Source organism: Pempheris klunzingeri, chromosome 3 (assembly GCF_042242105.1).
Source record: "Pempheris klunzingeri isolate RE-2024b chromosome 3, fPemKlu1.hap1, whole genome shotgun sequence".
Taxonomy (NCBI): domain Eukaryota; kingdom Metazoa; phylum Chordata; class Actinopteri; order Acropomatiformes; family Pempheridae; genus Pempheris; species Pempheris klunzingeri.
This window is the reverse complement of record NC_092014.1, coordinates 11,701,757-11,717,747: the sequence shown is the minus strand read 5'-3', so window position 1 is coordinate 11,717,747 and position 15,991 is coordinate 11,701,757. Positions and strand designations below refer to the sequence as shown.

The following is a 15,991-nucleotide window of genomic DNA, read 5'->3' as shown; positions in this document are numbered from 1 at the left end:
AATTTCCATCTCTATATGACTCTGATGCACATTTAATATAAAGTATCTAATACACAACTGCAATTTCAACACTACTGTTATACATAATATAATTCTCTATGTTTATCTTTCATTCAACTTTGGAGAGAAAACGCTTACAGAATGAAGACCTGTAAACTTCAACTTTTTCCACTCATAAGTATGACCTTAGTATTATATAACATCGAATGTTGGTCCTTTTTTTTCCCGTTTTTGTGTAGTTTTTTAGCAAACGTTATGTACAGAGTAGCTGATAGCGAAGGCAGGATTGTCTAAAACTCAAAATCAACAAGTGCTTTGTGTTTTCTCTGTTGTGTCAGTTTTAAATGTTTCCCCGCAAACGTGTTTCCCTCCATGAAACCGAGCGGACAATCAGTACCAGTGTCGTATACTAATATGCAGTACTGGAAGAACATGAAGAAATGGACGTCCACGACGGTTCTCACATATTGATCTGGAGCATCATCACAACAATAGGCAGCTACACAAGTCCTCATTAACATGTTTGACTATGAAGCAGAGAACAAAAACTACAGCTCACAGCTGTCCCCGTCAGTGTCATCTTGCTCTGTCGCACACTCCGCCCACGAATGTTAAGATGCGTTGTTGAGTCGGGGCAGGTTGCCTCGTGACAAATGAGGTGTGTGCCAGGCAAAAGGAACAACTTGTCAAGCAACCTGCGGTAAAAGTGTCGCAAGGGAAGAGATGCGATGTTCTGCCTGATATGTGATTTTTCTATTTCAACCTGTTTCAAAACGGTGTGCATGATTTCTTTGAATCAAAGTGACTGTAGGTGTCTATCAGGAGCTCTGCACTCCAGTGATTTAATATTGCACTTCCGTAACAATCGGGGACTCACAAAGAGTATGATTTAAAAAAAAAAAAAAAAAAGAGTTGATGCAGCAGAGGCAGAAAAATCCTGACTTTTGGTCCCTAGCATGGGTCAAGCTCCAAAAAATAACCCTTCCAATAAATAGTCTTTTTCTACAGACCCTCTAGGCCTTGTAAATGCAGGTTTATGTGTTGTAAAATTGCAGTTTCCAACACGAGATAAGCCTGATTAACATTACGAGGGTTGTTTTCTCAGACTTGACAAAGCTCCTCTAGAGCCACGGAACACATTATACAACTGGTTTTGCAGGCTGAGAAGTACACCTTGTGAATCGTACGCTGATCTTGATGAATAGAATTGTTATCTGCTGAAAAGAGGAGTGTATATTAAGTGCCAGCACAGTAAGTATTGCTACTCATACTTGAAAATATCTGCAACGTTTGCAACTTAATTGCAGCTGTGAATTTCACCAGTGCCTAATTCGAAGGTGATACTGAAGACTCGATCCCTTGGCTTTGAGTTCTGCAAAATACTAAAGGTGGCACATGTTCAATGCTGCAAAGAGTAAAAAGTGTCCTGTCACACCAGCTGGCCGTTGGCTGCGTAAGTGCTTGGAAAAACCAGCAGAGGGAGCCAGAGTGTGTCAGGTGAAAAATATAAATAATCTAATAAATTGTTCAGGGCCTCAGCCATGACAAGCACTGTTAAGAGGAATGGCACTGTTTAGTATGATAAAGAATGAAACTCACATGATATACAAACACTGTAACACCTGTATACACCTGGAGACCATGTTCCATATGCAACACAACACCCTTTTGTTCAGTTAGAGCTGCTTATGATGTAAGTTAGTTTTGATTCCAAGAGACTAAACACTTGCCTTACATGGTCCCCCTTCGCTCATTAATGGCACATTGGAGAAAACGCTCACTGGAATGAGGACAGACACTGTTACAAATGGCACCAGTTTTTGACAGAAATGCATTATGGATCATCTTCCCGCCTAGATACTGCATCCTGTTCTCTCAGACAAACAGGTCTAGAGATCCTGCAACCATCGAAAAACACTGAGTCCACGTTTGAGACGCAAATGCTGTCACATGAGGAAGCAGATGATGGTAAAAGAGGCTAAATGCATTGCTGCCATGCAGTGGCGAGAGGTCTGTCAAGGTCTGCGTGCTACAGGGAGTGCTGTCTCTCTCCACTGTGCCTGGAGCTGGTGTAGCATGATTCTGTTCTGGCTGGAAACAGTAAGCGTTGAAGGTTGCCCATTGTCTGGTTTTCAGCACGGGGTGTAGTGCACGACAGGCACAATGAAAACCGTTTATTCAATTCTCGACTGGATGGTTCGCACATCCGCCACACGTAAACATAAAGCTCCCGTCTCAAGACTTTTAACCTTGTATTTCTGTGGAAAGTGTGTATGCCTTATAATGTGCTCCTGCCCACGGGCTGTTAGTGTTGAAGGTAGTCTCAAGTATATGTCAAGCATTATGTTTATGCAGACAGTTAAATACAGCGCTGTCACCTGGCTCCAGGCATTTCAAGAAAGGAATCTGGCTCTGTGCAACGCCACGACCCATTTTTTATGCTGAAAGCGAATGATGACTGAGAGAGACGAATCTGACAGTTTTGTTGGGTTATTTGAGTCCGTAAAATTTAAGACAGGCTCTTTGTGTGATATATATCGTACCATGAGCCTCCTGACTGGTTGTCAGTCATAACCGACATGAAGTAGATATTGATTTCCCCTTACTGGAACAGTGAACAGTGAGTTTTTTTGTTTGATGGTTGTACTTGTAAAGTATGCACATTGAGCCTCGGTCCTGGTTCATCATGGCGATCTTCTGTTGTTTCTGTCCGTGCTGCAGACGTATTCAACCCCGTGGAGTATGCTCAAAACAGCCGGGTCTTTCTGATAGACTGAAGCCAAGATGGCGCCTCTCCAAAACTTGAAGAATCAGCACAAAAGGTGTTAGCAGAGACTGTCTGCTTTAACGTGGAGGATTTTGGAGAAGCCAGGTCTCTTCTTCAGAGCCTGAAAGAAGAAGGCAGGAAGGGACATCAGAATCTCATGTTCTCGTTTTCGGTTTGATTTTTTTTCCCTAAATATCTGATGGTCAAAAAGCTACATTTCCCCCTGTTGTCTTTGTGCCTTTATGTTTTCTCCCATTAGCATTAAATGTGTACAATAACTGACTCTTCAGAAACTTCAGCTCTACAGATCTCCCTTCAAAAAATGGATGATTAAACAAAACAGGAGAACTTTGGCTCCCTTTACAAAGCAAACTCAAAGAGGGAGGGATAAAAATAAATCATAGCTGTTTGCAGCTTTTGGAGAGGTTACCTAACTGCTGTGAGCAACCCCACCATCTTGAGTGTGATATCCAAGAAGAACACACTGTAAACTGACTCATAAAAACAAAACATAAATAAAACCTGGGATTTCACAGCTTTTATGTCTCTGTTTGTGTGTGGTCAGCTATAAGAATGACCCGAGCCTCTCACAGTAAGCCTCTGCTCGAGTGAGTTAACACCAGCGCATCCACAACCAGCCATCACTGGGACTTCAAGGTTTGAGTCATGGTTTAAATTGTGTGTAGATGTGATAAAAATAGATGCAACTTATCCTCTGAACTACCGTTGGCCAAGCTGTTAGTCATGTGCATACAGTGGTGCAAAAGTCCAAGAACACGTTAGCTGAAAAAAGAAACTAAACTCACAAGAGAGTTCTTAACAGAAAGCAGCCCTCTGTTAGCAGCTCTAACTATCTCTATTATATTACCTTCACAAAGCCAACACTGCACTCAATGGATGGCAGAGCAGCTATAAAGGAAAAGAATAGGTGTGTAATGGTGGTGCTCAGGGAAAACTCAGTTTGTTTCTTCCAGTCGGGAGCCTAAATGTGCACACTAAATATTGTCTGTTTATTTGCTCACGTACTCATCTTCTCATCTGAAAATTGAAAGTTCAGCCAGATTGTGGTGTTAGAGGAAAGGGTCATGTGTTTCAAAAGGTTTGTTCCTCATGGAAACATGTATGTGCGAAGCAGCAGTGGGTCCTTGTCTTGATTTTATCTGTGAATTATGTTATATGTTTCATCAGCTGACATGTAAACTGTGCTCGGTGTGATGAGGCGTGAGACACAGAGGTGCTGTTACCTGCAGCTTGTTAACCATCTCATCAAACAGTTTTCTAGCTTCTGGGCTGTTGGGGTCCTCAAAGTAGTCTTCTATACCGATCTGAACCACGATGGACTTCAGGTTGCGACAAACACCTACACAAGCGGAAGCTCTAATTATTTGGGGGTCAACAGGGTGTTCTCTGGGTAACATTTGTATTCATAGCTATGAAAATTAATTGTACCATAGTTTTCTTCTCCTCTTCTTTTGATTTATCCATAAATAACAGTTGTAGCCACCTCAGTGATACTTTAACCCGCTTTGTTTTAGCAGGATTTTAGCCAGTAGGCCTAATGCAATGAGCACAGCAGTATTAAGACTCACTGTTGAAGTGGAGCAGGGCTTTGGGGGTGACTGGTGTTGAGGTGAGCACCAGCATCTCCAGACCTTTCAAGCCCTCTCTGCAGACCTCTGCCGCCACCTCCTGGTTGATCTCACTCACATGATCCAACTCCAGCACCTGCAGGCGCATGCAGTTCCTCGCTGGTGGTGGTGGAGAGGGGTTAATGGAAGTGAGGAGATGTGTAGATGGGGAAGACACGCAAGGGAGCGTCAAGATAATCACAGCAATGGTTATACTGGTGCATAAAGGATTGTTCAAAGTCTCAGTCAATAGTGCCTGCAATGTAATGTAATAATGAATAGATTTCATTTTTTAAGACACTGGTTAAATGCGGTATCTGTGCCATCCCTGTTTATGTCCTGATGTGACAAAAATATAGTTACCACCATCTTATTGTTTCTGCGTGATTACAGTAAAGATTAAAGTATGACAGCATTTAATACTTCCTGAATATCATGAATATTGCATTTTTCATGATGCAGCTAAAATCTCTGAAATGAATTAACCATTAAATGAATTAGCCGTTGTTTTACAAGCAATACCTAGAGAGGCCAGACCCTGAATGCCACATCCGGCTCCACCCACACCAAGAGCGCGGAGGTGTGGCCAACATCTTCCAATCGTCTGCAGGCATCGGTTACTGAAACGAGCAGGTTGTTGGCTAAAAGAGACAAAATATGGTCCTCAGTCATTCATTTAATAACCTGCAGCGCTGACAGCATAACAGAAAGATCAAAAGTCACTCAGGTACAGCATATTTGTCTGTCTATTACCATGGGTGTAGAGGAGCCACCTGTAGGGAGATGATGTCTCTACAACCTGCTCCGAGGGCCCAGATCACCTCCTGGCCAACTGGATCTGTGGCACTCCTGGAACACGAGTGTGCACACAAGTTGGGCTTATATTACATACATGTGACACTGTATGTCTATAAAACTGAGAGCCAAAAACGACAAAATAAACATCCGTGCATAACACATTGAACAGAGTGCAAATTTACAAAAGAGATGGGATCTGTGTGTGTACTGGTCTACCTGTAGGTTACCGCCTGCAGAGCTCGGCAGTAGCAGCTGGCCAGCCAGAGGGAGCGGTCGGTCAGCAGGTTGGGGCAGTGTGAAATCTTCAATATCAGCAGGTTACTTCCTGTGGCCTTTAACAACGCCTCCAGACCTTCCTCCAGACAGCCACTTATGTGGAAACGTAAGGGAAGGTCAACAAAAGCAGACGGACAGAGACAGAGCAGAGGAAGTAATTGTCCTGTCCTTCAGAAGAGCACTTCCACCATTTACAGTACATAACAAAATGTCCCTGCAAAGCTCACAGCAAAATATGCAGGAAGCAGCATGTCTATGAATTGTCTACGCAATAGAAGAGCTGCATCGAGTTGCTCAAACCATTCAGACACAAACAACTTCTCTTTTTTCCACACATATCGAACTTCTGCTTGTCTTCTTTCAGGAAATGAAAATCGTACATGCTGATCACAATCAAACGGCGCAAAAACATCAGCATTCAATCTCTAGTCTTCCTCTTCTAGGTTTCCTCTCATCCATCACTGTTTGAGGAGTCATTTAGGATGTTTCTCAGTTCAGTACTTAGCAAAGAAACATGTTCAGTGAAGCAAAAATAATATACGAGGCAGTCAGAAGTGTCCCAAAGTAACTTTTTTATGTGTTTTTATGAAACCGAGCAGCTGTAAATTCCTCTGTATATCTGTGTTTGTGTTTCTGCTGCATACGTACTCACCGTGTGCTTTTAAGGTAGTCCTCCTTGGTTTCCTTCTTGCCCCGCTGTCTTGGTTTGAGGTTTTGCAGGATGAGGGAGTGCGTCTGAGTGCACCACTGAGACAGTATGCTCAGGAACTGAGGGGCAAACACGGAGATCAGTGAAAATCTTCATAATACGCAGCAAAGACGAAACAGCTAACTTGCACTTGAGTACTGACAGCACAACAGTAAATGTTTGATTTGCACCTTGGAAGAAATGCGAGCGTTCTCTAGCAGCACTCTGGTCCACACGGCAGGGTGACGAGCCACAAACTTCCAGTCACGGCAGACCTCAGCGGCTCTCAGAAGGGTTTTAGTATCAAGGTAGGTGAAGATACAGAAGAGAGCCGCACGCATCTTCAGAATCTCTGGACTGATCACCTCGTTGGATTTGGACGGGCTCTTTTCGTGGCGGCATGGCTTGTAGACCCCATCAGACCGGCCTGTGGGGGCGGAATAAGCCAACAACATAAGACGGCATAATGCATTACTTTAAATGTCTTGGGATGCCTGTGTGTTTTAGACTTGATTTTAAGATTCTGCTCATTACATTTAGCACTTCAGATAGAATCTCTTATTTATTATTTTCTACTTACAATCCTGCATGAAGTAGGTGTAAGACTTAATGTATATGTATGTGGTCTATACATTTGGTATGTTACCAGTCCTTTTGTCTGATTTTGTTCTCGCTATTTCACTTAGACTCTTAACTGTTCACTTGATTGTTCTATTTATTTATTAAATGTTTTATGTTTTCTTCTGTAAAGCACTTTGTAACTGTTGATTTGGAGAACTAACCACATAAGTAAACTTTATTATCATTATATAACCTGTAAGGGCACATTTAAAAAAAAGACCACATGGCTTTAAGTAGCTCAGTAGCACCAAGCTCGGAGAGACGGTCCTTATGTTCCTTCTATTACTGTAGACAGTTTTCTAAAGCACATTTCTAAAGAGAAGACACAAATGAATGACACTTTCACAGTGTTCAAAAAATATTCTGTCACATGGTGGCGCCAACCTTCAACAAGACACTACATTAGATTACATAAATTTTTTTCTTCTTTTCACCTTTTCATTCTCTCTGATGCTAACTATTGGCTGATACTGTGTGTCCAATCCAAGCCTGTCTTGTTCCTCCCAGCAAGATTGCTCCTAGATGACTCATCTCATCTTTGGCCTTGGAAGGCGTCTGCTCTAAACCATCGGGGCTATGAACCATTACTTACACTCACACTCTCTCTCTCTCTTCCTATTTCTATGTCACACACAATATATACACACACACACACCACCTACGCTCAAGACTGCCAAATGAACTAAAAAAGCCAAGCTGTGTGTTACATGCTGAGAAAAAACTGCGTGCTTGTAGATACATACCATCTGATAAAACCTGGCAGGGACTCTCCCAATAAGGAGAACTACGTCAGAGCAGAGGAATGCCAGAAACAAGCTGGGAGTTACGTGAGAAAAATCTTTGAGTTAATGGGGCAGTCATAGCAGTTCATGTTAATTTGTCATAGGGCTCTGGCCCAGTTTTGCTCCTTCCCAGACTGCCTCAGTCCACCTGGTATTTAGAAGAAACCCGACAGCAGGTGGAGAAAAATGGAGGGCAGCAGCAGTGAGTTTAACGATCTTGGCATGGCATGAAGTTAACAGAGCCATGTACAATCTGTGGTGGATCTGAATAAATGTGCAGGCATGATTGGCGGTCTGACTTGGCTCACTCAGAGGAGCCAAACTTAGTATGAGAGGAGGAATTGAGATGATACAACAGGCAAACAGCGCTCTCGCTAACACAAATATGTTCAACAGCTACCAAAGACACAGACGCTCAAAGACGGTCTATCACAAGAACAGCAATGCATGACTTGGTTTACTGATCTGTTATATCTATAACAGACACACTGGTGGTAAACCAAATAGTGTAAACACCTCGTGAAAAAGGACTTTAGCCGATTAAACCACAAATCAAATCACAGCAACCCAGATGGATCATATTAGGTTTCATGCCAGTTAGCAGGATTTATACTCCCTGAACTGTATATGTTCAACTTGTCTCTGAGCATTAGTTATTTCCATTTGTTATTTTAACAAGATAATGCAAAACCAAGTGCACTCAGCACAAGTATGTAAGGACACACATACTGAACAAGACATGAAACCAACTTCCTGAAGACTTCAACTTCAGCCACTTTCAGATCTAGGTTAAGATTCTGCTGTCAATTCATTTCTTTACTGCACTTTTGCTTTCTTTTTATCGGATGTGGGGTACTGCACTTTAACTGATAAAGCACTTTGAATTGCCTTAAATTGTATATTTTTTGAAAGAACAAAAAACTTTTAACAAAATATACACAAACTATACTATGCATGCACATATAGTATGCGATTATGATTTTTCATATACTGCACTTTGCTTGCAATTCATTCACTGGATAATCTGCATCTGTCACTCTGCGTGTACAATCCCAAAAACCAAAACTAAATGAAACATTATTCAAATTAATAGCATTCCCTTTCATGCTGGTTTGTATCAGCTTGAAACGTCTGTCCTCTTTTGGCAATGCGGTGCTGGGCATATTAAATCCTTTTGCAGTTTTTGATTGATTTGGACACACAGTATCATTTTAGAGCCCTGTGTTTTTGTCTCATGATGCTTTATAAATCCAATCAGAGTGCTGACTGTCTGACCTTTTTAATAGCTGACAATGCTACTAATTGGTATTTTAACTAGTCAAGTTACAAAAAATGAAGCTCATTCATTTAGGCCAAAATAGGCCAAGTTTTTGGGCTGTAAAGCGTGCTGCATCCTCTATCTTTAGACCCATGATTTGTATGAGGAAAACCTCCAAAAGACATTTGTGTCTGTGTTTGTGGTTTGTGATTCAGAGTTTAATTTTCGAGTGTTTACATTGTTGTGTGCGCACACCGCAGCAGATTCAGAGCTGCTTTCCTTCATGTTTACCATATATGTTCATGGCTGAGCTACGCTCAGTTTGCAGAATGAGCTTTGGTCAGCAACACAGCTCCAACAACTTTACAACGACTGCAACTCAACCTGACCTAGATCCACATCAGTCACTGCTCTCATGGGAGTCATTTTACGGCCTTTATTCCACGAACACTGACTCCCATGTGTCTGAGCTGCTGGCTGGATGTTAGATTGGAGAGAGTGTCTGATGGTACGTGCATTGCTAAGAATAACTGGTCTGAACAACTTCCCAGGAAGTTACCTGTGTTAGGGCGATATCCTGCCCTGCTGTGGTGAGAATAGGGAGCGGCAGACTGCTGGACTTCAGCCACAGCTCTCCTCTCTTGTTCCCACATCTCCACCTCAGACTCGGTGGTCCGGGAGCCCACGTCTGACACGTCTCCTTCCTCCCCCTCAGTGCTGTTCCTGTAAGGTCGCCGCTGCCAGTTCTGGATGGCCTGTTTACGAAGACCCCAGTTCCTTGATCCACCACCGCCACATCCAGGGGAGCGCTCGTAGCCCCCCTCACCCAGCCGGCACTGCATGTGATAGTACTGAGCCTCGGGACACTCCTCCATGGGATGCATCTCCACACTGTCACTGTCATAACCTCCAGAGCCCTGTGAGACGGACTTGATCCGCCCTGACGCTCTGTGGCAACAGAGAAGGAAGTTCTCTATGAATGATGATTACTCAAATAGTCCCACATCCATTAACATCCACAATGATGAGAATCAACAACAGAATACAATAAAAACATAAACATCAACAAAAGTTTAAAGGAACAACTCAACATTTTTGGAAATATGCTGAATTTGCTTTCTGGCAGAGAATTAGAAGAGAACATTCATATCACTCTCAAGGTTGTTTGTTAAATATAAAGCTACAGCCAGTTAGCTTAGCTTAGCACAAAGACGGGGGAGAAACAGCTAATGTCGAACGGTAACAAAATCCACCTTTGAAATTAATTAATATTAATTAATTTTCATGAATTCACATGGCAAACACCAAAGTAAAACAAAGTCATTTTCCAACTTGTTTTCTTCTTTCTCTCTTTTTTGCTAAGTTGATTTTTATAGCATCTCTAAACAACAAGTAAATTCAATGTGCTTTACATAAAACATAAACAATCCACTTGCGACTTAGAGAAGATAAAACGTATTAACTGCATACACCAGATACATAACTTAAATATGATAATCTAATGGCAAACTCAGGCATAAAAGACTCTCACACACATAAAACAGTAGCATCATATCACCTGCTCTAAATCGTTTGGTGATCTGTTCATTTGATTTCTCTGATTAGTTGTTTTTGTAAAGGCTCCACAGAGTAACATTAAAGGTCCATTGAGGAAAACAGCAGTACTGTTAATTAAAGGATGCACTTCTGAAACCAAAATGAACCACAAATAGGTACTGCGTGCGTGACTGACAAGGAAACAGCTGCATTTCAGAGGATTTATAGTGGAATGAGGGCAGCTTTTGTACATTTGTACTGCTACGGTACTTAAAATAACCTCTGAGCCAATACAAGTAATGAGCAGTTACAAATATCAGCCTCTTGAAAAGTAGGACATTTTTCTTTCTTTTCTCCATGTCTTCCTCCTTAGTACTCCCTGCTCGGCATAATTTTGAAGAGTGGAGGCATCTGCATATATCATTTTAGGAATAAAAATGAAAGAGAATCACGGATAGTGCTGCAGGTACCATTTATCAGTATTAGTAAGGGAAACCGTTGCACAGAGGATGAGATGCATTTCTGAAATGAGATTATGTAAAACCAAAACACTGCTGTGTGTTTCAACAATTCTAACTGGGCCAATGACGAAACTGTGATTTATTACAGTGTAATGAGCTGGTAGCAAAGCAGAAACCTGACTGTAGCTGCAGTAGTAACTGCCTGAATGTTTTATCAACATTAAATAAGAAATAATATGTGAGATGTAATGATATGAATCATTTATCAATTATGAGAAGCTCATGATTAGGAACTGCTGATTAATGATTTCAGAGCATGTATCCAGAATGCCAAGTGGCATCAGAGAGTAAATATAAAACAACAATAATCAGTGGGGACACACTCGCTCCTGTGTCATCTCACTGTTTGTATTGTTCCCTAATGTGCAAATCAGTATGAAAAGGTGGGTGTTCGCTTTCAAAAGTTTAAAAAGAGGAGAAACATATATATATTTTGATGAGATCCATGAAAATCGAAACTGCTACTATTACTATTATGAATAAAACATATATTATATAAAGAGGTAGTGGCCATGGTGATCAATAAAGAGATACAAAATGTAAAAAAGACCAATGTGTCATTTTGGTGTAACACTGACGCACATAGACTGATCATTGTTGCATAAATATCTGCTGAGGTCAATATCAATAAATTGCTAAAACTGCTTCACACTGGTGATTATGAACTTTGCTACATCTAGGGACCAAAATATTTTGATCCCTGATGAGGAGCCGTTAATAACCAGAAGACAGACGGCTCAGAGGGTTGTTGGGCTGCTGTGTGTGTCGTGCCATCAATGATTCAATGGGGAAGGCCTGACAGGTTCTCTATGACGTCACGTTAGGAAACACATTCACATACCAACTGGGAATGACAGTTGTGTTACTCAGAGTACTACGGCACAGCCATGTGTCTGAAATCTCCAGCAGGGACCCAGAAATACTTCAGTCACACTGCATGCTGAGAGACGTCCAACCTGCACCTCACTGCTTCTACTGAATGAGTCCGAGGAAGAACGACATTCATTCCATCACGTATCACGGCGTTCGATGCTTTAATAACATCTTAATGTGGATGTCTAGATATGAAACAACATGCAAGAGGAGGATACCCTCTATTCCCAAAATGAATCTGTTATTGTGTAAGTATTATAGGGCTGCAACTAACAATGATTTTCATATCAATTTAATCATTGGTGAAAAAATATCACATAATAGTGAAAAATGCCCACCACAAATCCTCAGAGGTAACATCTTTAATTTGCTTGTTTTATCCATCCAAGAGTCTATAGCCCTTCATTTATAAACTTGTATAACTTCAATTATTATCATTGATTATGAAAGCAATTGATTTCTATTTTTCTGTTAGTCAACAAACAGATGAATCTAATGATCTAATAATTGTTTTAGCACTAAGTACTGTTGTATAATTTCTGTAAACAAGTCATTGTGTGCACCTGCCTTTCGAGCACACTCACTGGTATATGAATGCGACAGAAACCTAATCTTCTATTGTGTGAATCTACTATCTAACTGCAGTATAATCTGAACTAACGTGGAGCAGACAAAATAATATAAAGCACTGCAGTTTATAACCATGGCGCTTCCACTGTTCTCGTTGTTTTCTTTCTGAGGGGCTGTAACCAAAGGCCCAAAGGCCCAAAGGGGCAGCAGTAGACGGTGGCTAAAAGCACTGGGGCTCCAGAGGCTCCTTTGTATTTCCACATAGCTGACAGATCGTGTTTCACTACATCAGCACTCGAAAAGGTAAGAAAGAAGAGGTGCACCAAATTCATTTGACAGCAAAGAGCCACAAAATCTCCTGCTGGACCAGAAAACCAGTTCTTTTTCCAAATAAACCAACAGACTAACAGACAGAAAGATGAATAAATGAGATAAAAATGAATAAATATAATAGATCATCATAATAATCATCATCAAAAGAAAAATACAGTGATGGGGCAATTTTGAGCACATATACTCTTTACTTGTGAAGTACAACACTAAGTAAGGGTCTGTGATCGTACCACAGACCTCCTTAAGGCCCAGTGGTGGTTTATGTTACATTTCAGGGGTGTGAAATCATCTGTAAATGGGTAGCAGGAGCAGCGTGCGGACTTACCCTGTGCTGGGGGAGGACCGTCGCTCTGACACTTGGTACATGCCTCTTGTGCTCCCAGAGAGGCTGGAGTTTCTCTGGAGGGACACAAAACCATGCAGATTGGAAGGAAATAAAAGGTAAGTATATAATAAGTATGTAAGGGAATAATAAGTATTATTAGTTAAATCCATGTAACCAGGATCCAAAGCGGCATCAGTGCTGCTTTGTTCTTGGCTCAAATGTTATGTGGTTGTGTGACCCTAAATAGTCAATGACAGCTTTGACACGATTTGTTCCACAATCCGCATGAGATTCCAGATGACTGTTATTCTTCGTGACATATGCATTTGATTTAAGTATAATAAAAGCAATACACTCTAAACTAAAGCATGTGATATACTGTATAGTATTTCAATGTAAGGCATCACTCTAAGTTTGCTCTGCTATAAAAATGAAACTGATACAGAAGGCAGCTTGACAAATTGCCACTGATCTTTCCAATAGTAAATCAAAAAGTAACCTATTTTGCTGTTAGAGGCTTCTCAGCTGAGATGTTTGACAAATAATCAAAATCGTAATGAGACAAGACGTCTTTAAATGAGGAGATTTTCTCTGTGGTTTGGTAATGAGGTTTGATCTCATGTTAGTTTACAGATTTGAGAGTGTACATTATGACTGGTGACAGCATCAGGCATAAATCAGGGACATCAATGGATAAATCTTTTCCCAATTCGATGAGAATAATTGATGACAGTTAGGCAAAAAGAATCCTCCTGATTATTGGGATTATTTTGGCCTGAAAAGGAGTGAACGTAAAATGGAAAAGTTTCAATGTAATGAGTAGTTTTTGTCTATTTTATTGTGTCCATCATAATAAACTTTTGGCCTTGTTTTGGCTGCACTACAAGAAAGCTCAGAGGGACCACGGATTTTCACAGCAAGTTTCATGGAAATCCAGGGACTGTTTTTAAATATACCTTGTCATAGACTAAAGTGCTGTCAACAATAACATTTTGACCTGGTGATCTTTACAAAGCATCACTTGGGACCACGAATAACTGAAATAAGTTTCATAGGAATCCTGTCATTGCACCTGAAGGGTGGATCATGAATATCCACTACAACCCTCCAGGCACTCTGGCCAGAAGTAGTCACAATATCTTGCTCTTCGCCAAATGTTTGATGTACTGACCAAACAGCATTTCCATTCCTAAAGCCTCACTATAGCAACACAGAACCTCTCGGCATCATTCCTACAACCTAAAATATTTGGTTGCAGCTCTGAAAGCAGGTGAGATTTTTTCCAAATGATTTTGGTTGTGGGTGTGCATTCTGACTCTCACTCTCTCTCGGTTTGCCTGAGAGCAAAATCCTCCCAGTCACTCTTTCATATACCACTCAAAGCTGCCTGTGCACTGAAGTATGCCGAGTGTAGCGTTTGTCCGTGTGTGTACTTAGCTGTGTGTGTGTGAAGTAGTGCCAGGTGGAATTCTGTGTACGAAGCTGGCGATGTGCCACACAGGGACAATCTGCACAAACACAGACGCTGTCACTCCCTCTCGTTCTTTCCTTTTTGCTCTGCTTCTACTCGCACAGCTTGTTTCTGGCCTGGTGCCAGCGAAAATGGACCATGGAGGAAGCAGGCAAACACCATCCATGGCTGTCATTCCTGGCCAGCCTGCAGTGAAAACTAAACAGGAACAAACATCCCAGAGATGGATGGAACAAAATAAAACTCCGATTTGGTGACCTAAGTTTGGTCTTAAATTTCTAGTCTTTCTCTATTGCTCCTTCTTGTGAGAGGCCAAATTTATGAAACTCTACGACCGAATTAAAGCTATCCTCACCTTGCACTTCCTGTGAAGAAATGCATTGGATTCAACAAGAGAGAAAACAGGAAACAAGTCATCCGTCCCTTCTCTCACTGTCAGTCTTAAAATACCTCTGTGGCTCTAAAGCCCGTCTCCTAGGGGATGAAGGCGACCTCGCTGATGCCGTGACAGAGAGATTGAGAGTGAGGTTGTGAGGGTGTGTGGTTGGCTGGGTGACATCTCTGGGCTTCCCTTGACAGTGTAACAAGGTGCCAACCAGTCTGTGACTCCACAGACTTGTCACTTGTACTTGTCACTTTGATTATTCACAGTCCAACAATGGTGCGCATGCACAGAGACATGAAACTGACTTATGTCTAAATCAATAGAAAGGACCTCTAAATTTAGGCAGCCGGGCAATCACAGGTTTAATGGCTCTCTAATATAGCTCTAATAACTGTGAAAGTATATTTCTTTCTCATTTTTCTTTCATTTCTTTGCGACAGGTTGCTTGCAACATTACAAAAGAGGTGTTGCTTACATTGCTCCCTGTGCTGTACGACTATATAAGGAGAGTGAGGATGTCAACAATATCTTTCTCTCAAATGAGAAGCAAAAATGAAACAGCTAGTTTTTTCTCAGGCAGATCTGTTCCACATTACATCTGATTCAAAATCATGTTGGATCGTTCAGCGAGAGCAAGAACTGGTTTCCATGGCAGCACACAGATTTTTGTGCAATGAAACAGGTCGCCTTTTTTTTCCCAAGAGGTGCTGGATGATAATTTGAGTAAGTGACATTTTTAAGAACAGAAAGTGTCTGCTTGTACATTGCTATCGTGGTGTGCTGAGGCGAAAGCAGACGAAGAGACAAAGAGCTGATCTCCAGATTCCCGAGATTTTCGTGCAAGTACTCCCTCTGGTCAGGATGTTGCCTGCTTCAGAGCTCCACTATTTCCCCTCTTCTGATGCTGAATAGTGTCTAGTGTCACTTTGCTATAACCTAACTAAGTCCTAACTCTATGATCTTGCGGCAGATGAGCATCAAAATCCAAAACAAATGCTGCAGATGTATGTACTGCATCGCCAAAGGCATGTAGGCACCCTGGTCCAAATATTTTGTATGCAGTATTGGTCTGGAGCTGTATTGCAGAGTTTGGGTTTGGCCACTAAGTCCCACTTGATTAAGGGCGATCTTACAGGTAATGCTTCAGTATGCAATGATA

The 15,991-nt window shown here is 41.5% G+C and overlaps 1 protein-coding gene across 1 annotated transcript in view; it reads right to left on the bottom strand.

Moving 5' to 3' along the window:
* Window positions 1-2,514: 2,514 nt before the first annotated feature.
* fbxo41 (F-box protein 41) overlaps window positions 2,515-15,991 on the bottom strand; it is a 30,124-nt gene continuing 16,647 nt past the window's right edge. The window contains exons 4-13 of the mRNA XM_070828136.1: window positions 12,977-13,050; window positions 9,378-9,766; window positions 6,349-6,584; window positions 6,122-6,237; window positions 5,410-5,562; window positions 5,149-5,244; window positions 4,918-5,036; window positions 4,357-4,515; window positions 4,012-4,127; window positions 2,515-2,888 (exon numbers count right to left, since the gene is read on the bottom strand). Of these exons, the coding sequence (XP_070684237.1) occupies window positions 2,826-2,888; window positions 4,012-4,127; window positions 4,357-4,515; window positions 4,918-5,036; window positions 5,149-5,244; window positions 5,410-5,562; window positions 6,122-6,237; window positions 6,349-6,584; window positions 9,378-9,766; window positions 12,977-13,050 (1,521 nt within the window). The 3' untranslated portion in view covers window positions 2,515-2,825. The remainder of the gene's footprint in view (window positions 2,889-4,011; window positions 4,128-4,356; window positions 4,516-4,917; window positions 5,037-5,148; window positions 5,245-5,409; window positions 5,563-6,121; window positions 6,238-6,348; window positions 6,585-9,377; window positions 9,767-12,976; window positions 13,051-15,991) is intronic.